At 38.1% G+C, this 23,403-nt stretch overlaps 1 protein-coding gene across 3 annotated transcripts in view; it reads right to left on the bottom strand.

Moving 5' to 3' along the window:
• LOC111159882 (zinc finger DHHC-type containing 20) overlaps positions 1-22,056 on the bottom strand; it is a 70,430-nt gene extending 48,374 nt beyond the window's left edge. For 2 of the 3 annotated variants that reach the window (XM_022522533.1, XM_022522534.1), the window contains exon 1: positions 21,811-22,056. In XM_022522533.1, coding sequence (XP_022378241.1) covers positions 21,811-21,928 — 118 coding nt within the window. In that variant the 5' untranslated portion in view covers positions 21,929-22,056. Of the gene's footprint in view, positions 1-21,277; positions 21,295-21,810 lie in introns of those variants that run through there. The other variant, XM_022522535.1, reaches the window with a different exon arrangement.
• Positions 22,057-23,403: the final 1,347 nt, after the last annotated feature.

Below are 23,403 nucleotides of genomic sequence, written 5' to 3'. Positions count from 1 at the left end.
TTCATCACCATTACCATTTCTCAGGTACCAAGGTCCCCAGATGATCTGCCTATCTCCATGTGTCAAAATTGTCTTATGTTTGCTTTATGCACAATATCCAAAGGTTTTAGTTGTACTTACCAGAAAAAATAGGAAGAGTATGTATTCACTTGTCCTGGAACTGGAAATTCTAATTAACAAATTGTTCTCTTACTGCTGAGTAGTATTCTACTGTATGGAGGTACCACAACGTGTTTAGCCATCCACCAACTGATAAGGCATTTGCTTTCGTTTTTTTGCCTATTATAAATAGTCCTGCACAAGCCGTTGGGTGGACATATATTTTCATTATTGGGGTAAATATATAGATATAACATTGTTGGATCTATGTTTAACTTAATCAGAAACAGCCACACTTTTTTCACAAGTTGTTGTATTGTTTTACATTCCCACCAAAAATGTATGAGTTACAGGTTGCTTCACATCCTTATCAACACTTGGAACTGTCGACCTTTAAATTTTTAGCTATTCTAAAAAATATACAGTGATATCTCATTGTGATTTTGTGTTTCCTTAATGACCAATGATGTTGAGTATCGTTTCACATGCTTATTGGCCATCCCTACACCTCTTCTTTGTGAAGTTGTGTGTTGAAATTGTTGGCTACTTTTAAATCATTATCTCCTTGTTATTGAATTGTGGGCTCTTTATATACTCTAGATATGGTCCTTTAACAAATATATTCTGTAACTATTTCCTTCTAGTCCATATTTTGTTTTTTCATTTATTTAGCACTGAGTTTTGAGGAAAAGAAAATTTAATTTTAATGAGGTCCAATTTATCAATTTTTTCTTTTATGGTTCATATTTTGTGTCCTTTTTGGGAAATCTTTGCCAACCAAAAGATACAAAGAATTGCTCAGGTTTCCTTTTAGAAGTTTTAGAGGTTTTACATTTAGGTATGTGATCTATTTTAAAAGCTGATTTTCGAAAATATGGTATAAAGGGTTGAGATTACTTTTATTGTATATAGATGGCCAATAGTTCCAATATTGTTAGCTGAAACCCCTTTCTCTACTGAATTGCCTTGGGACTTTTGACAAAAATTAATTAAAAATTAAACTAATATGTGCAAGGGTTTATTTCTGAACTCTGTTCTGTCCTATTGATGTTTACGTCTATTCTTATCCCAATACTACAGGATTTGATTACATGTAGCTCTTAGTAAATCTTGAAATCAGATAGTGTGAGTCCTCCAATTCGCTCTTTTTCAAAGTTGGCTATTTTAGGTCTTTTATATTTCCATATAAATTCTAAGCTTATCTTACTGATTTCCTTTAAAAAAAAAAAATGCCTGCTGGGATTTTATCTGGGATTGTGTTGACTCCCTAGATCAATTCAGAAAGAACTGACATCTTTACAATAATCAGTCTTCTATTCCATAAACACAGTGTATCTCTTCATTTCAGATTTTATCTCATCAATACACAAAACCGTGTATGTATTTTGTTAGATTTATCCCTAAAGTAGTTGTTTCTGATGATTATTGTGTTTAAAAAATTTCAGTTTCTAATTCTTATTAGAAATATAACTGAGTTTTATTGATCTTGTATCCTGTGAACTTGTTATTAAATTCACTTATTAGTTTTTAATAGTATTTTTGTGTATTCTCTGGAATTTTCTACATAAATGATTTATCTGTTAATTAATAGTTTTAATCCCTTTATTATCTATGTATGTGCATAACACATACTTTTTTTTAAGATAAAACACCTTATGAGTTCATACTATTATTTCAAATTTAAGTTTGCAACGTTTTTATCATTCATCTTTTAATTGTATGGTTTTTTTGTTTGTTTTTCTTACCACTGAGAATCCTGTTCTCAAGGACAGAAAGGATGAAGAATTAGAATACCACATTCATTTTTTTCTTTTTGTTTTTACTGCTTCAATAATGGGTATGTATAATGTAATAGATTTTATTCACTTTCTTTATCCCATATTGCCCACCCAACAGCCTCGATAATGAGACCAATATGATTACTGAAAATGATTATTTAAATAATTTTTTACATTGTTGTCTATTTTGTAACAGCTATACTATAGCTACTTTGTTAGATCATATATCCGTTACCAACTATAGCCTCTCTTCCTTATTACTATTACTCATAGGTCTAAGTTCTACAAGAACATACATATTTAATGTTCATATCCGAGTTAAGTTGTTATCTCTGTAGTCACTCTGGTTGTCTAAAACTCATTTCCATTCTCTAGCAAACTGGTTTTGTTGTAGATACTCAAGTTGTTGAATGTTTTTATGCAGTGATTTGGGGAGACTCAAAAATAATGCACCATTACCATCTCCTTCTTAGAATCTCACAGGACAGTTCCTTTTAAAAAAGAACAGGCCAGATGTCTTGTTTCTTTTTGGTGTCCTTGACTTCATCCTCTGACCCCTACCCCAAATTCCTTTTCCTATTATTCCACTCCAAGTCTAAAGGCTTGAATGTAATTAGAGGGTGGGAGGAAGAGAATGGATAAGAATACTCAAGTATAAACAGATATAAAGTATTCTGGGCACTGTTCAGCATATCAGGAGATACATTAATTAGGTTTGTCACTATCAGCGATGCTACATTTGGGTCACTTAAGGTGGTGACCACCAAGTCTCTCCTTTGTAAAAGTGCATTTTCCACTTTAACAATCATCAAAAAAACAAAAAAAAAACCAAAGTTTTTTGTGGGGTAAAATGTCAGCAGTATGTGACTATCTTCTTCCCCCAAAACTTTTCACCCAATGGTTTTAGCATCCACCGATAATCCTCCTGAATTAATTATTTTGTATAATTTGAAAATCACCATGAAAAACCCTCTATTATTTATTTCTACATTTTCAAGCTGGCATTCTTCTGTAAAGAGCTCTCAACTGCTTCCTAAAAAGGCAGCACAAAAACTTAATTATTTCCCTCTAATTACCCATTTCCAGAATGGGATGCTGGTATAACATTCAAATCCACTCTTAGCAAATAAATTTAAATGTTTGTTTTTGAATATCAATAGGGAAACTTATGGATTTTTATTTATCTAATGTGCATTATCAACTACACTCATTCTTTTAAAAATTTTTTTTTAAGATTTTACTTATTTATTTGACAGACAGAGATTACAAGTAGGCAGAGAGGCAGGCAGAGAGAGAGGAGGAAGCAGGCTCCCTGCTGAGCAGAGAGCCCGATGTGGGGGTCGATCCCAGGACTCTGAGATCATGACCTGAGCCGAAGGCAGAGGCTTTAACCCACTGAGCCACCCAGGCGCCCCTCATTCTTTTTTTTTAATAAAGATTTTATTTATTTATTACAGAGAGCAAGCGAGCATGAGGCGGGGAGGGTCAGAGGGAGAAGCAGACTCCCTGCTGAACAGGGAACCCAATGTAGGACTCGATCCCAGGACCCTAGGATCATGACCTGAGCTGAAGGCAGATGCTTAAATGACTGAGCCACCAGGCACCCTACACTCATTCTTTCTAATGTCTCATCTTCGGTCATTGCTCTTTCAACAGACTCCTGTATCCTCCTGTATCAACTCCATTAAGTCTTGGAGCACTTCCCTGCTGTCTAGCACAAGATATCCCAGGCTCACTTTATATTTTTCCCCACCTCCAGATCTGAAATTAGCCATTACTCCAAGGGCATTGAATGTTTTTTGTTTTTTTAAAGTAGGCTCTACCTCCAGTGTGGGGCTTGAACTCATAACTCCAATATCAAGAGTCATGTGTTCTACAGGCTGAGCCAAACAGGTGCCCTGCATTTGCTTCTTCTTAATGATATTTAGAAACCAACCACTGAATACCAGGGGTGCTCATAGTTACTGGAGTTCCACTGCTTTTAAGGCCTTTGGGATGACAGAAGTAGTATTATATACCTATTTATATTCACATTGATACTTCCAATTCAAATAGAACATTATAAAGTTTCTCTTTCTTAGGCAATATATTTGTATCTTTTTGCATTTACATACAATGAAAATCTTAGTTCCTAATTAATTTACTTATTTAGTTATCCTAAAGTATACCTAAAATAGTTTAAACACTGCGTATCAGTTTGAGTTTTCTTTGCAGTTTTAAAATTTTGTTTTGTTTTGGCTTTAAACTGTATTCCACTAAGGAGTACGATATTCAAAAGTCACTTGAAATAATTCTTTCCTCTGTGTATAGTACCAACTTCACATAAAATTAAGTTCATTTGTTTCATGATTCCAAATTTTACAGTTTGCTTTTCCTCCTGTTTTATATCTTTTTTGAATATGTAAAAGGTATAAATGGTTTAAAAGTCAAAACTATATAAAAAGGTACTCGAAAGGCCTAGCTTTCCTTTCTTACCTTCTCACTCCAGGTAATCATTTTTATTAGTTTGCTTTATCCTATTTCTTTCTGCAAAGTAAATAAATGTATTAAATAAAATATTTCTAATTTCTTCCTTTATATACCTATTCCACACCTTGCTTTTCTCACCACACTTTAGACATTACTGCACATTAGTACATAGAGACAATCACTGTGTTTTAAAGCACTGCACAGTACTCCATTGTGTGGGTGTTCCGGTTATATAATCAGGCCTCTATTGATAGACATTTGGGATCGTCTCCAATCTCTACTGCTATAAACAATGTGGCAATGAATAACCTTATGCATGTGTTGTTTATTTGTGGAAGTTTATTCTCAGTGTAGATTCCTAATGTGAAATTACTGGACCAAAAGTTAATCTGCCTGGTTTTCCCAAATCCCTGTTATAGAAGTTGTACCATTTTATACTCCTACAGCAATGCATCAGACTGCCTGTTTCTCCATCGTCTATCCAATAAAGTGCTTCCAAACATTTTGTTTGGAATGTAATTCCAAATTCGGGGTAATTTTACTTTGCATCTTCTACAGGAGAGTAAGCATCTTTTCATGTGTTTTAGGAGATGTTCTTTCTTGTTGTTTTTGTGAATTGTTTATATCACTTTTCCATTTTTTCTGTTGGGCTTTCCTCACTCCCTGGTTATAAGATCATCCACCCATGTTTCTTTGTAGTATTTGAATTATTTTATTTTTTACATGCATATGTGATCCATTTTGAAATTGCAGATTGCAGTGTCGGGAAAGTATCAGATAAGCCTGAAAAATCTGGTGGTACCAGAAAGTAAGGAAGGAATAAATGATAGGAACATGTCAAAAGGATACAGAAACCAAACTGAAGGGGCTCCTACTGGCCAAATCTGGGACAATTTGAACAATAAATGATAGATCATAATCCATAAAAAATAGAATCCACAACAGCATGCAGATGTAAATGAATGACTGAAGAGGAGGGAAAGCTCTTCCTTACAGTGGAATTCTAACTATAAAATATAGACAAAATCATAGAATTAGAAAAATTACCATTTGACAACCCAAATAATAATGTTTCAAGCAAGAATCCTCAATAGATGCTAAAAAGAGTAAGTTCAAGTAATCAGGAACAGATTTACAGAGTCTCAAAGTATTTCCCCACAAAGACGCTTGTCTCAGGTTGGGTTCTCTGGAATCAGATGCTGAGAGAGTTTGGGGTATGAGCTATGTACTAAAGGGAAATCTAACTGCAGTGCAGGCTTATCAAAATCTTGGCCAACTTGCAGAGAGCTCTAAAGCAGCCAGGCCCCTTCTCACTCAGGCACTGAATGCGGGCTGGCACAGGAAGGGTGTGACCTTGGGGGAAAGTTAGTTATGTTGAAAGAGCTAACAGCTAAAAGCTGTCTACTGACCGTACTTGCCACAACTGAGCAGCAAGTCCTTCCTTGAAGGATCTGTGTGGTACATCTGAGTCTACCAAAATACCTAATAATTACAAAGAAAAAAATCATACCTTTGCAGAATGGAGAAACTTGGTGGATACCACCTGAAGTGGTGACTAAAGTTAACAGTCCTAGAAATGGTACATTCAATGATGGAGCATTACTTTTGTGGTATTTTTTCTAAAAATGTATACTTTGAATCTAATCACGAGGAAGCATCAGACAAACCTAATTGGAGCGACATTTTACAGAAGAAGCCTGTACTCTACAAAATTGTTATGGTCAAAAGAGAGAAGGCAACAATGAGGAACTCTTTTGGATTAAAGGACACTAAAGAGGCATGATAACTAACTGCAGTGTGTGATCACAGGCTGGACTGTGGAGCAGAAGGGATTAGTGGGGCAACTGGTGAAGTCTGAATAAGGCTTACAGATTAGAGTAATATTTTACCAATGCTAATTTCTTGATTGTGATAATTGTACTTTGATCATATAAGAAAATGTTCTCTGTTATAGACTGAATGTTTGTATCCCCTTCCAAAATCCATATGTTAAATCCTAATGCCCAATGTGATGGTATTGAAGATGGGGCTTTTGGGAAGTGATGAGATCCTGAAGGTGAAGCCTTCATGAATGGGATTAGTGCCCTTTTAAGACACCTCAGAGAGATCCCCAGTCCCTTCTGCCACGTGATGTTACAGTGAAAAGATGGCCATCTAAGAACCAGGAAGCGGGCCCTCACCAGACGACAAATCTGCTGGTGCCCTAATGTGGGACTTCCCAGATTCCAGGACTGTGAGAAATAAGTTTCTGTTGTTTATAAGCTACCTGGTCTGTGGTATTCTTTTACAGAAGCTTGAACTGACAGACATTCTTGTTCTTAGGAAATACCACGGAGGTATTTATTGGTAAAGGAACATTATATCTGCAATTTATTCTCAAACTGTTTGAGAGAGAGAATGAATGACAAAGAACGTATACAAATAATGTTAGGGAATCAGGGTGAAGGATATACGAAAAGTCTGCGTATTATTTTTCAAAAGTCTGAAATTATTTTATTTCATTTTTTAAAGATTTTATTTATTTATCTGACAGAAAGGTCACAAGTAGGCAGAAAAGCAGGCAGAACGAGAGGGAGAAGCAGGCTCCCCGCAGAGAGCACAAGCAGGCAGAGCAGCAGCAGGAGAGGGAGAAGCAGACTCCCTGCTGAGCAGAGAGCCTGATGCAGGGCTCCATCCCAGGACCCTGAGATCATGACCTGAGCCGAAGGCAGAGGCTTAACCCACTGAGCCACCCAGGTGCCCCTGAAATTATTTTAAAAGTTTAAAAGAAAAGAAGAAAAAATAAGATTTTATCAATTTGTAGTTTATTCTTAGAATATCATATGAGGTATGGACCTGATTTTATCTCTCACCAAATATCTATTCAGTTTTCCATCTGTTCCTCTATGATTTAAGATGCTACATTTACCAAGTTTTAAATTTCTATAATTACTAATTCTGGACATTCTGTTCTGTTCCATTGGCCATATGTCTGTCCACACACCATAACATACAATTGTTTTTGTAACAGACTTTATTTTTCAGAGAAGTTTTAGGTTTGGAGCAAAACTGAACAGAAAGTAGACAGTTCTCATAAGCCCCCAACAGTTTTAATTACACAGGTTTTGTGGTTTAAAATGTGGTAGAGTAACGTTTGCCCCCTTTCTAACTCTTCTTTTTCAGAGGTTTCCTGATTCTTTCCTGTTTATTTTTCCCTATGACTTTTAGCATCAAATTCTAGTGCCAGAAAAAAAGAAAACTTATTGGGAATAGAACTCATTTATACTTTATACTTGGGGAGAAGAGAAATCTTTGTAATGTTGAGTTATTCTATCCATGAACATGAAATATGTAAGGTCTTTCTACTTGTTCAAATTTACATTTGTGTTTTTCAAGAATGTTTTCCTCTTACAGATCTAGCATATTTCTTAAGTTTATTTTTAAGTATTTTTATCTTTTTGATGTTACTGGAAACAGAGACTTTTCTTCCACCATGTTTTCAAACATTTTATTATGTATATATAGAAAGTACTGGTTTTTGTTTGCTAATTTTATATCCTGGTTTTTTGTCTGTTAATTTTACTCAATCCTTTTTGTTTAGGTATTCTGTTTATTATTGATCCTCTTGGCTTTCAAGATATACTATCACATAATCTATACACAGAAATGGCTTTCCTCTTCCCTTTCCTTCCTACGCTTCTAATTATTTTCTCTTGATTGAATATGGTAATTGATTTTGTTAATACAGTACAAATGTTACACAGCAATGGCCATGGTAATAAGCATCTTTTGTTTCTGGTTTTAGTGGAAACTGATCAAGTATTTTGTGTGTGTGCAATTTTGTTCAAAAGCACTTATTCCTATTTTATTAAGACTCTTTTAAAAATTAGGAATAGATGTTGGGATTTTTCAAGTACCTTTTTGTCATCTATAGAAATAATGATTTTTCTTCCATCTATAGAAATAATGATGAATTAAATAACAAAAGATAAGTAGAAGAAATCAGCTATTACCCCTCATATCTACTGGTAACATCACTTTTTTCAGAGGCACAATCCCTTCAGAACTGATCTGCTCTCCATTCCACCCCAACACCACTATTGGGAGCTTTGTTCCCAAAGATCAACAACTGTTTAAATCTAAAAGGATTTAAATAGGTATTTCATGAAAAAAAGAATATCATGGCAAAAAAAAAGTTTAGAAAAGTACTAGGTTAAGCAGATTTAGATACTTAGTTACAGCAGGGCTTCTTAAAACTTGTAATATGCGTTAAATACTTAGGAATACACTTAACTAAAGACTTGTACTCTGAAAACTATTAAACACTGAAGAAAGAAATGGAAGATGACACAAAGAGAAATGGAAAGACATTCCATGCTCATGGGTCAAAAGAACAAATATTGTTAAGATGTCTATATCAGGGACTCCTGGGTGGCTCAGTCATTAAGTGTCTGCCTTCAGCTCAGGTCATGATCCCAGGTCCCTGCTCCCTGTCGGGCTCCCTGCTCATCAGGAAGCCTGCTTCTCCCTCTCCCACTCCCTCTGCTTGTGTTCCCTCTCTCGCTGTGTCTCCCTCTGTCAAAAAATAAATTAAAAATCTTAAAAAAAAATGTCTATATTACCCAAAGCCATCTACATATTTAATGCAACCCCTATCAAAATATCAAGGGCATTTTTCACAGAGCTAGAACAAACAATCCTAAAATTTGTACGGAAGGAACTACAAAAGATCCTAAATAGCCAAAATAATCTTGAAAAAGAAAAACAAAACTGAGGGCACCTGGGTGGCTCAGTGGGTTAAAGCCTCTGCCTTCAGCTCAGGTCATGATCCCAGGGTCCTGGGATTGAGCCCCGCATCGGGCTCTCTGCTCAGCAGGGAGCCTGCTTCCCTTCCTCTCTCTCTGCCTGCCTCTCTGCCTACTTGTGATCTCTGTCAAATAAATAAATAAAATATCTAAAAAAAAAAAAAAAAAGAAGAAAAAGAAAAAACTGGAGGTATCACAATTCCAGACTTTAAGTTACATTACAAAGCTGTAGTGATCAGAACAGTATAGTACTGGCCTAAAAACAGACACATCAATCAATGGAAAAAAATACAGAGTCCAGAAATAAACTCATTATTATATGGCCAATTAATCTTTAACAAAGCAGAGAAGAATATACAATGGGAAATAATCCATCCAGCAAATGGTATTGGAAAAACTGGATGGCCACATGCAAAAGAACTAGACCACTTTATTTCATCATAAACAGAAATAAACTCAAACTGAATTAAAGACATAAATGCTGAGACCTGAAACCGTAAAAATCCTAGAAGAGAGCACAGGCAGTAAACCTCTTTGACATTGGCCATAGCAACTTCTTACTAGATAGGTCTCCTGAGGCAAGGGAAACAAAAGCAAAAATAAACTATTAACTAATAGGACTTCATCAAAATAAAAAGCTTCTGCACAGCAAAGGAAACAACCAACAAAACTAAAAGACAACCTACTGAATGCGAGATGTTCGTGCATGACATATCCAATAACAAGTTAGTATCCAAAATATATAAAGAAATTCTAGAATGTGACACCAAAAAATCACATAGTGCAATTAAAAATGGGAAAAAGACATGAACAGACCAACAGACACACAAAAATATGCTTAACATCATTCATCATCAGGGAAATGCAAATCAAAACCACAATGAGATATCACCTTGCACCTCAGAGTGGCTAAAACAAAAAACTCAAGAAACAACAAGTGTTGGTGAGGATGCAGAGAAAAAGGAACCTTTGTACACTGTTGGTGGGAATGCAAACTGGTGCAGCCCCCAGGGAAGACAGTATGGAGGTTCCTCAAAAAATTAAAAATAAAACTACTCTATGATCCAGGAATCACACTGCTGGGTATTCACTCAAAAAACATGAGAACACTAATTTGGAGGGATATATGCACTCTTGTTTATTGCAGCATTATTTACAATAGCCAAAGTACAGAAGCAGCCCAAGTGTCAACAGATGAACAGATAAAGAAGATGTGATATATATTTACAACAGAATATTATTCAGGCATAAAGAAGAATGAAATCTCGCCATTTACAACAACAAGCATGGATCTACAAATTATAGTGCTAAATGAAATAAGCCAGCCAGTGAAAGACAAATACCATATGGTTTTACTTGTATGTGGAATTTAAGAAACAAAACAAATGAACAAAGCGGGGCAGGGAGACAAACCAAAAAACTGTCTCTTAACTACAGAGAACAAACTGATAGTTACCAGAGGTGAAGTGGGTCGGGGGGGATGGGTGAAATCAACAAAGGGGATTAAGAGTACACTTATCTTGATGATGTAATACATGGAACTGTTGAATCACTATATTGTACATCTGAAACTAATATAACACTATATGTTAATTACACTGGAATTTAAAAATAAAATGTATTATGCAAATGAACACTACAATATTAAAAATAGGGACTACTATATGAAGTCTAAATGCACTTGACCATGCACATTTATACATCTTTGTATTCCTAGTGTCAAATACAGCACCCAGAACACCGTAAGCACAAAGCAGGGTAGGGAGAAAAGTGAAAGAGGTAGTACTTATTTTATTTACATGGCATAGTTGGAAAAGCCTCTCTGACAGTTGAGTATTTTAAAAGAAATCTAGGTGGAGAGAACTAGCCATGTGGAATCTGAGAGGTAACCATCCCTAGCAGAAAGAGAAGGAAGTACAGAGGTCCTTGAGTGGGACCATGCATGGCCTGATAGAGGAAAAGCAAGGTGGCCTGTTGACTGTAGCATAGTTGGCAAAGGAAGAGATGAATCAAAATTAGTGGCAGATCAGAGTATATTCAGGGCTTTAGAGACTGCAGAAAGAACTATGGATTTCATTATGAGCAAAGAGGAAAGCCACTGGAGGGTGCTGTAGAGAGGAGTAATAATCTTGTCTTGGATTTTAAAAGATTCTTGCTGCATTTTCGGGAGGGACACAATATACTGTTAGGAAGCTACTGCATATGTGCACATGGTATTTGTCATAGCCATGACCCCCACTTCTCCTTTTTAAATACTTATAAAAAGTATATGAGTTATCCACAGAAAAATAAGAACCACACAAGAAGAAGAAGAAAAAAAAAACCAGTATAAATTCACACTAGTGATGTATCCAATCAACATACGCAATAACATTTTGGTGTTTTATTTCCATCAGGTGCTGATGATATCCTTTTCATGTAATTTAAACAATAATGTTTCAAAAGCTTCCCTGAAGACTTCACAGTTAATAAGCTCATATTTATTTTTACATGTTGTTCAATTAGTATGTTAATAAAAATTACTCCTCCTATGATTTCAATTGGGTGGGCCTAAGTCCACATTAATAAGTATAATGAAGCATGGGAAAGAGTGAGAAAACACAGAAAACAGAAATGTTTTAAAAACAATTTTAGGGCTGCTTGGGTGGCTCAGTTGGTTAGGCATCTGCCTTCAGTCGGGTCATAGTCTCAGGGTCCTGGGCTCAAGCCCCATATGGGGCTCCCTGCACAGCGGGGAGTCTGCTTCTCCCTCTCCCTCTGCCCAACCCGGCTTCCCCACGCCCCCACTCACACTCTCTCTCATTTACTCTCTCTCTCAAACAAATAAAATCTTTAAAAAAATAAAAAACAAAAATAAAAACAATTTTAAATAATCTTTAGCATCAAGGAATATGGATCTCTATTTTAGAGAAATCTATTCTCCATAAAACTATAATCACCATTATTTGTGACCTACTATTTCAGTTAAATGTAGGTGCCCATCTGCTTAAGATGATGTGCTGCATATTTCAGCAATACCTAAATCTGTGTAGCTTATATGCTTATAAGAATAGTGTCAGGTGTTAAGCTTCTTAAAGTCCCACATCATGTGAAGCCCTCCCTCCCTCAAACAACATACTCTCCCACACACATAATCTGAACACAACCAGCAGCTCATGCAAAATAGGCACATGCTTTTGCAATATGATCTCCAAATACAGCCAATTAAGAATATACTTAAAAAAAAAAAAAGACTGCATGAGAATATGCTTTCACTCACTAAAGACGGGGAGGGAAGGTTTAAAAACAAAGTAGGAATTAAAAATAAAGAAACAAAGAAAACTCCTACCAAAAAAAGGACCAAAAAAAAAAAAAAAAAAAAAAAAAGAAGGCAAGAAAAAATATGCTAGTGGCCATTTAAATCTTCTTCCCATCTCCAGTAATATTTGAAAGCCTACTCTGCTAAAAACTTTATTTTGTAAGACAGGTATTATTTTATTTTATAGCACGGGAACAAGTTCAGAGAGGTTAAATAATTTATGAAGATCATTCAACAAATATTAAAATATAGCCAAGAGACCATTGTGACAACTGTAGAAACAAAGGAAGACTGGAGAGGAAATTATGTCAGAGAAGTAATGAGGGGAGGAGGCCATGGTAAGCACTTTAGGTGTTCCACTGAAGAAGACAGGAAGCCAGCCAAGGTTTTCAGAAGAGGAATGACCAATCTGGTACTGATTTTAAAGGGAACTATTCTGGCTGCTCTATGGAAGGGGTACAGGGTGAGGATGGGGGTGGAATGGGGAAGGAGAAACAAAATATAAGACTATAGTACTACAATGATATAATGTGATAACCACCCACAACTTAGTGACTTTAAACAACCACCAAGTATTATTTCCTGTAATTGTCTGGGTCAGCAGTTCAGGCTATGATAAGCTGGACTGTTTTTCTACTAGCTGTAGTCAAATGGCAGCACAACTGGGGCAGGAGACTGTAAGATGGCCTCATTCACATATAAGGGGCTTTGGCACTTAGCTCGTCTTAGCTGGGCGTCTCTCTCTGTATATCTATCTGGACTCCCTTACATAGCAACCAGTTTCAAAAGAGTTAAGGCCAAAGCTCCATGCTATATCTTAAGGCCTAGGCTCCAGATCTCACCCATAACTTCCACCACATTCTATTGATCAAAGCAAGTACAAGGCCAACTCAGATTCACTGGGTGGGCAAAAAGACTTCCTGTCTTGATGGGAGGAAGTACAAACTTGTGGTTATGTTTCTCAGTCTGCGCCACAAGACAGAGATTATAGTGGCTTGAATGAATATAGTTGCCGTGGTGGTGGTGAGCAGCTGGATTTAATGCCAGGATTTCTTGATTAATTGGTAATGGGAAGATTTTTCAACCAAGAAACTAGGAGGAAGAAACTCATTTACTGAGCTGGATGGAGTAGGAGGTAGTGGGGGGGTGGGCAAAGAGAAAAATAATTCAGGAGTTTTTGTTTTGGACATGGTAAGTCTGAGATGCCTATTAGAAATCCAAGTAGAGATATCAAATAGAGGCTTAATCTGGAGTTTAGCATGCTATATCTTCACCACAAACTAGAAGAGGCCAGGGGAAAAGGAAACCTTTATTTGTATCACTAGGACAAAATGGTCTTCTTCCAAATAGTCTGCCATGGTTTCTAACTTGTCCAGCCCCTTTTCCTTCATATATTTTTGTCTTATAAGAAATAGTGAAGACCCAAAGAGGGTTCAGTTTATATGGAAGAAAATATAAAAGCTCTTTTTGTTCACTTGGGTTGGGTTTTTTGGATATATATTTATAGAGCTCTCTCAGACCAGTTTGCTTTCTGGTATCAAAAGAAAATAATATAAGAACAGGTTAATTCACCAGCAGTCAAAAGAAAAAATATCTGTTCTTTAGGGGGAAAAAAAAAAAAAAAAAGGAAAGAAGGCTGGGATAATTATAGAATGCAATTGAAGGGTTTACAGGGCACTATAGCTTTCAAAGGCAAGTTATATAGAAAATTACTATACTCCAGCATCTGAAATACAGATAGGAAATAAGAAAATAAGGTTTTTTAACAATATCCTAATTCACATCTTAATTTTTCCTATAATTATGTCAACCACTGGGGATGAGATATAGGGAACCAGATTTTTTTTTTTTCCTAAATAGTATCAGTACAATTTCAAAGAATCATTGTTTCATTATCCAAAACAAAGACTCCATAACCAATAAGCAAGATCATCTAGTCTTTAACCCTTAAGACTATTGAAATATATGTCTGGTAATCATAATTTAATACTGTTATTGTGGATGTTTGTTCTAACATATTCAAACTCACAAGTGAGTTTATGACTGTATGATTCTATTCAATTCAACACCTATTAATTGAATGTTTTTAGGAATTAGACTCTCTAGTAGATGCAAAGATGAGCAAGACCCAAACATACTGAAATCTTAGAAGAAGGATTTTTCAAATACTTAAATGTGATATAACAAAATAGTACATAATTATTATTTACATTCTAATTCAGGGCACGAATGGTTTGTGGAGGCTTACTAAAATTAATAGATTTTTTAAAAAGATTTTATTTATTTATTTGACAGAGAGAGACAGCGAGAGAGGGAATACAAGTGGGAGAGGGAAAAGCAGGCCTCCTGCTGAGCAGGGAGCCCAATGCGGGTCTGGATCCCAGGACCCTGGGATCATGAACTGAGCTGAAGGCAGAAGCCTAATAACTAGCCACCCAGGAGCCCCTAGAAATAAGATTCTTAAGTAAAGCTATAAATATATCTTACAAACATAAAAATACAAAATAGATGTGAAGTAGAGAATAAGGGGAGAAATACCAATGCATGCTACAACACAGAGAAACCTCAAAAACATGTAAAAGACACCAAACATGAAAGACCATTTACTGTATGACTCCATGTACATGAGATGCCCAAGAAAGGCATACAGATACAGAACACAGATTAGACGTTGCCTGGGGCTGGGAATATGAATTAATCATTATTAGGCATGAGGGATCTGATAAAGGTGACTGAAATGTTCTAAAAATGAATGGTATTGTAACAGCACAACTTTGTAAGTTCACTGGAAACTACTGCACTGTATATCTCAAATGACTGAATTTTATGGTATGTGAATTATACATTATAAAGTTTTTTTTTAAAGGTAATATAAAAATGTTTATAAACATACAAAAGCTGAAATAATTCATCACCAACTGACATGCCTTATAATAAATGTTAAAGAAAGCCCTCAGGCAGAGGGAAATGACATGAGAAGGAAATCTGGATCTATAAAAAAAGAAAAGTACCAGAAATGGTAACAACATAAGTAAATACATAAGATTTGTTTTCATATTATTTAAATCTTTTAAAAAGATAACAAATGGTTTAAACAAATAGCAATACAGTGAGCTTTATAATATAAAAAATGCATAATAATTAGCATATAAGACTTGGAGGGAAGAATTGGAAAAGTGCTTTTATAAGGTACTATATGCAAAGTAGTATATCACTTGAAGGTAGATTATGATAAATTAAAGATGTAATCTATAAACTCTAAAGTAAATCACTAAAATAACAGAGTTACAACTAATAAGCCAATAAAGGTGAGAAAACAGAATCATAAAACCTAATTTTATCAATAATTACATTAAATGTAAATGGTCAAAACACCTCCATTAAAAGAGATTATGCTATAATTGATAATACAGTTGTATATTTGAAAGTTGCTGAGAGTAAATCTTCAAAGTTTTCAACACAAGGAAAAAAACCATGAAACTATGTGTGGTTAATGGATGTTAACCAGACTTATTGTGGTGATTATTTTATTTAATTATGCCAAGTATATTTATGAATTAAATTACTGTGTTGTACACTTGAAACTAATATGTTATATGTCAATTATAACTCAATAAACAACAAAAAAAAACCAACCCAAAAACAGGGAAAAAAAGCCACAGATTTTCAGATTGAATTTAAAAAGCAAGACCTAACTATAGGCTGCTTATGAGTTTTTTTCTATTAAATGTTTGAAAAATCTGTCTGTGAAGCTACCAGGGCCTGCTGTTGTCCTGAACAACAAAAAAAAAGTTTTTTGAATTACTAACTGAATTTCTTTATTAAGTAGAGAGTTATTAATATTTTATAATTTTTATGTTGTTTTTTTGCTTTTGTTTTTAAGTAGGCTCCATGCCCAGCTTGAGCTTAATATAGGGCTGAACTCACAACCCTGAGATCAAGACCTGAGCTGAGACCAACTTTTGGATGCTTAATTGATTGAGCCACCCAGGTGCCCCAAGAAATGCATTTTAAATATAAAGATATAAACAAGTTAAAATAAAAGGACAGAGAAAGACCTTCCATGCTAACAGTAATCAAAAGGAAGATTAGTGGACACGTTAATATCTGCCAAACTAGATTTCAAAGCAAATAATATCACCAGAGATAAGAAAGTAATTTCATAATGACAAAGGGTCAATTCACCAAGAGAACACTATAATCCTAAACATTGTAAGTACTTAATTGCAGAGCTACAAAATGCATGAAGCAAAAACTGACAGAACTACAAAGAGAAAGACACAACTCCATAATTATAATCATACCTCTCTCAAAAATTGATCGATAGAACAAACAGAAAATCAGCAAGGTGCCTGGGTGGCTCAAGTTAGTTAAGCATCTGCCTTTGGCTCAGGTCATGATCCCAGGGTCCTGGGACTGAGCCCTGCATTGGGCTCCCTGCAGGGAGGCTGCTTCTCCCTCTCTCTCTGCCCCTTCCCCCCTGCCACTCCACCCCCTGTTCATGCTTTCCCAAATAAATAATAAATAAATAAATAAATAAAATCCTAAAAAAGAAAAGAAAATCATCAATAACATAGGAAATTTGAACAAACTGTCATCCAACTTGCCTTGACATCTATGGCACATTATGACATAACAGAAACTCTACCCAACAACAAACAGCAAAATACATTGCTGAATACAACAGAATACATTTTTCTCAAATACACATGAAATGCTTCTACTACAGACCACATTTCAGACTGTCAAACAAGTCCTTTCAAATGTACTCATTTAAAATTTAGGGGTGCCTAGGTGGCTCAGTTGTTAAGTGTCTGCCTTTGGCTAAGGTCATGATTGGGCTCCATGCTTGGCAGGCCTGCTTCTCCCTCTCCTCCTCTCCCTACTTGTGTTTCCTCTCTTGCCATGTCTCTGTCAAATAAAATCTTTAACAAAAAACTTACTCATTTAAAGGACTCAAGTCATGCAACGTATCTGACCACACAGAATTAAATTCAAAATCAGTACCAAAATGGTATCTGGAAAATCCTCAGATAACTGCAAATTAGCATACTACTAAAATAACCCATGGGTCAAAGATGAAATCCAAAATGAATTTAGAAAATAATTTTAATTGAATGAAACTAAAAAACATGTAAATACTGATGGGATGTGAATAAAGCTGTATTTACAAGTAAATTTGTAGGACTAAACACAAGAAAGGACTCAAATCTGTGACTTCAGTTTCCACATTAAGAAACTAGAAAAAGGGGCGCCTGGGTGGCTCAGTAGGTAAAGCCTCTGCCTTCGGCTCGGGTCATGGTCTCAGGGTCCTGGGATCGAGCCCCATGTCAGGCTCCCTGCTCAGCAGGGAGCCTGCTTTCCCCTCTCTCTCTCTGCCCACTGCTCTGCCTACTTGTGATCTCTCTCTCTGTCAAATAAAAAAATCTTAAAAAAAAAAAAAAAGAAACTAGAAGAAGAGTAAATTAAACCCAAAGTAAAAGAAGGAAAGGAACAATAATTATCAGACAAGAAATCAGTAAAAAGGAAAACAAAATAATAGAGAAGAATCAATGAGGGACACCTGGGTGGCTCAGTTGTTAAGCATCTGCCTTAGGCTCCAGTTATAATACCAGCCCCATATTGGGCTCCCGGCTCAGCAGAAAGCCTGCATCTCCCTCTTCCACTCCCCCTGCTTGTGTTCCTTCTCTTGCTGTCTCTCTCTGTTAAATAAATAAAATCTTAAAATCTTAAAAAAAAAAAAAAAGAAAAATCAATGATATCAAAAGCTGGTTGTTTTGAAACCAATAAAAAACACTGGAATCAACTCTGGCAAGACACTGTGCTCAATGTTGATATTTAAGCTATTTATCCTGTCTCATTCTAAATTTGAAGAAATTATGAAGGAGACACAGGAATATTAGCTATATGGCCTCAGTGGTCATACTTCTACTCTACATACGTCTCTCTGAAGAGATGAGGCATATCCATCCATAGGCAAACCACATAACTCCTTCACACAACAGTTTTCTCAGAAGTAAAATAAATGGATTAGATCATCTCTAAAATCTTTTGGGCTCTAAGATCCTCTACATGTCAAATAAGAGGGACATATCTACTACTGACAACTCTAAATAACCTGAACAAGATGTCCTGATAAAAACCTGAGGGGCGCCTGGGTGGCTCAGTGGGTTAAAGCCTCTGCCTTCAGCTCAGGTCATGATCCCAGGATACTGGGATTGAGCCCCGCATCGGGCTCTCTGCTCGGCAAGGAGCCTGCTTCCTCCTCTCTCTCTGCCTGCTTCTCTGCCTTTTTGTGATCTCCGTCTGTCAAATATATAAATAAAGTCTTTATTTTTTTATATATATTAAGATTTTATTTATTTATCCAACAGAGAGAGTCACAAGCAGGCAGAGAAGCAGGCAGAGAGAGAGGGGGAAGCAGGGTCCCTGCCGAGCAGAGAGCCCGATGTGGGGCTCAATCCCAGGACCCTGGGATCATAACCTGGGCCGATGGCAGAGGCTTAACCCACTGAGCCACCCAGGTGCCCCTAAATAAAGTCTTAAAACAAAAACAAAAACAAAACCCTGAATTTAGCACTTTCCTCCAAAATAACCATCTTGACCAAAGTGTAAAAGTTGGTCAATCCACCCATAAATTTGTATGTTTCAATAGCAATCTCGGGAGAAAATAAAAATCTGTGTTATGAAAAGATAAACATATAAAAGTAGCTTAAAGGATACTTTTATTATGAAAGTGAAAGAGCCCTGGGGTGCCTGGGTGGCTCAGTGGGTTAAAGCCTCTACCTTTGACTTGGGTCATGATCCCAAGGTCCTGGGATCTGAGCCCCTGCATTCAGCTCTCTGCTCAGCGGTGAGCCTGCTTCCCCCTCTTTGCCTGCCTCTCTATTTGTGATCTCTGTCAAATAAATAAATAAAACCTTTTAAAAAAAAAGAAAAGAAAGTGAATGAACCTTTATGCTGATTCATACAGTCCAGTAATACTGCAGACTTTCAAACTTTCCCTAGTTAACCTCATATAACTTAGAAGTATTAAGTGAAGGCCCTATATAAGAGCTTTTACTACTGAATATTTTAAAATTCTGTCAAGCATTGGGCCTTAATTGGTGCAGAATGTTTTAATTTAATGAAATCCTGGGGTATGATCTCTAAAGGATGGGCCTAATGCCTAACTGAAGTCATGATCTCCAAAAAGGGGAACTACTTAACCCCACCTATTATCCACCTCCAATCATGGAACAAACAATTACAGTTCCAGGACTCACTACAAGTTACATGTATAGTGTAAAGATGTGGATAACAGTGCAATAGCCACTCAATAATTGTGTGCTCTAACAAGGACCTATTTGCTCAGAGTCTCATTTCCTAAATCTGTAGAAGATACCTATGCTCCGAAATATGAGGATTAAAGGAAAAAATGAATAAAATGTCCCCTCCCTCTCCACTAGCACACAGCACTTCCGTATTCATATTCATTTCCCTTAGGTTTAACCTCACCTTTTGATTTTTTTTTGACAAAAACCTTCTATAGGTTAGGCTGTGCAATTTCAACATAAACACACATTTTTAGTGTTTCTTCAGAAGCTTTATTTCAAAACCACTGTGTAATTAAGATAGGGTAGGAACAGTCTTCCAAATTAAATAAGAATTAAATAAGACTGATACAACTTTTGTAATAAATACCCACTTCAGAGTAAATAAAATCAAGTACCATCATGAACTGATGAGAATCCTATGATCACTATCATTTTTTGGAAGCAGCTTCAAGAAATACCTAAATCTAGTCAATTTTCATTGATTCAAACATTATTCAATAACATTCAACAGATTAACTCCACTATTATGTGGAAATGTATTCCACAACTAATTTATTCTGGGCCTATTTGCTGGGATAGTTTTCCTTAAAATTAAATATCCTATAGGTACAATATAATTTTCTTGAAGGTGATTATTTTCATTTGAAAACCTCTCCTCAAACCTTCTGAGCCAAAGCATTCTCTTTCATGTACAGAACTGTTTTAACCAAGTCTTTGACAGTTGTACAAATCCAGAGCCACCCACAACTGGAGAAGTCCAGATTCTGCCACTTGCAAGTGGAGTGGGTAGTAAACTACTTTTCATTTCATACTATCAGTATCCATATACCTCTGGTGGCTCTTTTTTTTTTTAAGTGTATATATAACAAGGGTCCTTTAGAGAACAGTGACCTGGAGACTAAAACTAGATCATTCTGGGATACCAAGGGACTGCTTTTACAAACACCACTTACCATTTGGTCCTCAACGGACAGGAAGAATTGGTATAAATATGAGCAGATCTACACAGAAGTGGAAAGCTAGAATAACCCTAAAATAGCTGCACACTCAAAGCCTATGAACAATTAACTTAAGGCAGAGCAACCAATCACTATCACAAACAAAGCAGGAGCCCTCAAACAATGTTTTGAGGACAACCAATTTCCTTCAATCTCAACGGCTATGTATTCAAATCGGTATCTTAAATCTTTGAAGTGTACTGTGGTGTTACTCCTTTCTTACTCCAGGGAACCTGGTGAGAAACTGAATTGGCAGTCATGAAAATAAAACAAAACCTTAAAATATGAGGATGAAAGAAATATAAACCTCCATAATACATAGCCAAGATAAAAAGAGAATCGGCCTACAGGTCATCTCATTCTTTCGGTGTTAACAGAACATTTTGTATAAGTTACTGGATTCAGACTTGAAAGAAATGAACTTGAAAATGGGTCAGTGCCACCAAACATCAGAAGCGGGCGCTCATCTGTCTTCTATGGCTAACCTGCCGTCAGCACGCGACAACGAAAAGACCACCTGCCTTCCCCCACCCACCAGCCGGCTCTTCAGGTAACACGCTTTTCTTCTCACGCTGTTGAGGCAATCTAAGAGGAACAGATTTCTTTATTTTAAAACATTAACAAAGCAAAGAATGCAACACGCGCGCGCACGTACACACGTACACACAAACACACACACACAACTTCTACGAGGCTCGTCTCCTCCGTTCGAGGACAACCCGTCTCAAAGCATTCCACCTCAGGAGAACGAGACGCCCGCGGGGGACCGCAGACCCCAGGACGCTATCACCGCCTTGCTCTGCTCGGACCTCGGCCCGAGCAGCGCGGCTCTGCGCGGGGTGTAGCGTACGCCCGAAGGCCAGGCCGGGCCGGGCCGGGCCGGGCCGGGCCGGGCCGGGCCGGGCCGCGCCGCGCCGCACCGCACCACCGTGACAAAGCCACGAGCGCGACGGCCTGTTTCCCCCCGGGCCTGGGCCGGACCCCCGTGGCCCGACAAGGGCAGACGCAGGCCGGCGGGGCGCAGAGGCCCGGCCTTCCGCCCGGCCCCGGCCCCCGCCTGGTACTCACACACGCACAGCTCCACCACGTACGCATAGTAGGACCAGACGACCACGAAGGTGATGAAGAGCACCGGCACCCAGCCCACGCTGCGCTGGCAGCAGCGCCAGAATGTCCACGGCGCCATGTTCCGCTGGCGGCTGCTGCACCCAGCGCCCCACTGAAGAGGGGAGCGCCAGGCGCCCGGCGGCGGCGGCGGCAGCGACTCCGGCGCTCGGGGCCGCTCCTCGCCCAGGTGCCCCGCCTCCGAGACGGAGCCCGCGGAAGAGAAGATGGGAGTCCCCCTCACGACTCCTCCCCTCGCCGCGCCGGGCCAGGTCCCGCCCCCGCCCTGCATCCCACCGCCCCCCACCTTCCCCCACCCCCGCCCACGCCCTCCCCACCTCCGCCCGCCGCAGCCCGCGCCGCGCCTCCGGGGGCGGGGCCCGGGCGTGGGGGCGGGGCTTCCGTTGGGAACTGCTCTTGGGGCGTGGCGGAATGGGGGAGGAGAGGAGGAACCGAGTACGGAGTGGTCCCCGAGACGAAAGACACTTCCTCGATGGCTGACAGGGAGAGGAAGGGCTTTTGCGGATCGCGTCTCACGTTGGGAGGCTGCTGGAAATGACTCCTTGTCTGATTCGTGGGCCTTGGCCTCTCCGTACAGAACTTGTTCTCCTGGGGTCCTTCGGCCTCTGACCAGTTGGGGCCCGTTTTCGAACAGGGCCAGACCGTGCCCCATCCAACGTGCGGGCAAGGAATGTATACTGTTATAAGCTCCTCCAGTGATTCCGAATGTGCATCTCAGGTTAAGAACCCATATTCTTTGCAGTAATTTGCTCGGTGTTTCAGGCGGAACTGACAGATGAAAACCCCTTTCTGAGCATTCCTCCCCAGGCGAAGGAGGCGCATCGGGGACCCCCAGGAGGCTATCATTTTTCAAAGATGGAAATGGTATATGTCCGTGATTTAGGATGGAAGCCATGTGATGTCTGTCAGTTTGTGTATGTGCTGCCGAAGCGAGCACAGTCAGTTTGCTTTGAAACCCAGAAGGGGAGCAACAACCCTCTCCCTGCCCCCCAAACGACTACTGAAATTTCGAGTTTATTTACAACTGGAGAATCTTGCTAAATAATGCCTGTAGTCATAACAGCCTAGAAACATCACTGTGAAGACATCATAATACAAAGTCAGAAGCATTACAAGTAATTCCAAGCTGCATTTCCAGTCTTAGGTCTCTTCTGGTTAGACTGAGATTTTAATTAGCTACTGCTCACTAACATCTTCATGAAGGGGATTCCCCCTTTTATAGTGTGATGTAAAGGTAGTGAAAGCAAATAATATTTAACCACAGCACACCAGGGTTAGAAATAATAAAGGTTGTATGAAATATTTTGTCCTTCCGGATTTTGTGTCTTCAAAGTCATGTTAGTGGCGAAACTGACAGTAGGTTAAAGGCATTAGGGTGGATCAAATTCCGATTGTTTTCCAGAGAGGATGCTTGGGAGGGTTAGGCTTCAGGCTAGAATTTGGATAGATGCAAAGACCCTAACTTAAAGCCTTTTCCCTTCCTGCCATCTATGTATATAAAAATCATCCTCTTAAAGTTCAGCACAAGTGCCATGT

This window comes from Enhydra lutris, unplaced genomic scaffold (assembly GCF_002288905.1).
Source record: "Enhydra lutris kenyoni isolate GAN:26980312 unplaced genomic scaffold, ASM228890v2 scaffoldscaffold71, whole genome shotgun sequence".
Classification (NCBI taxonomy): domain Eukaryota; kingdom Metazoa; phylum Chordata; class Mammalia; order Carnivora; family Mustelidae; genus Enhydra; species Enhydra lutris.
Note: the sequence above shows the minus strand (reverse complement) of the source record. Positions and strands in the feature narration are given on the sequence as shown.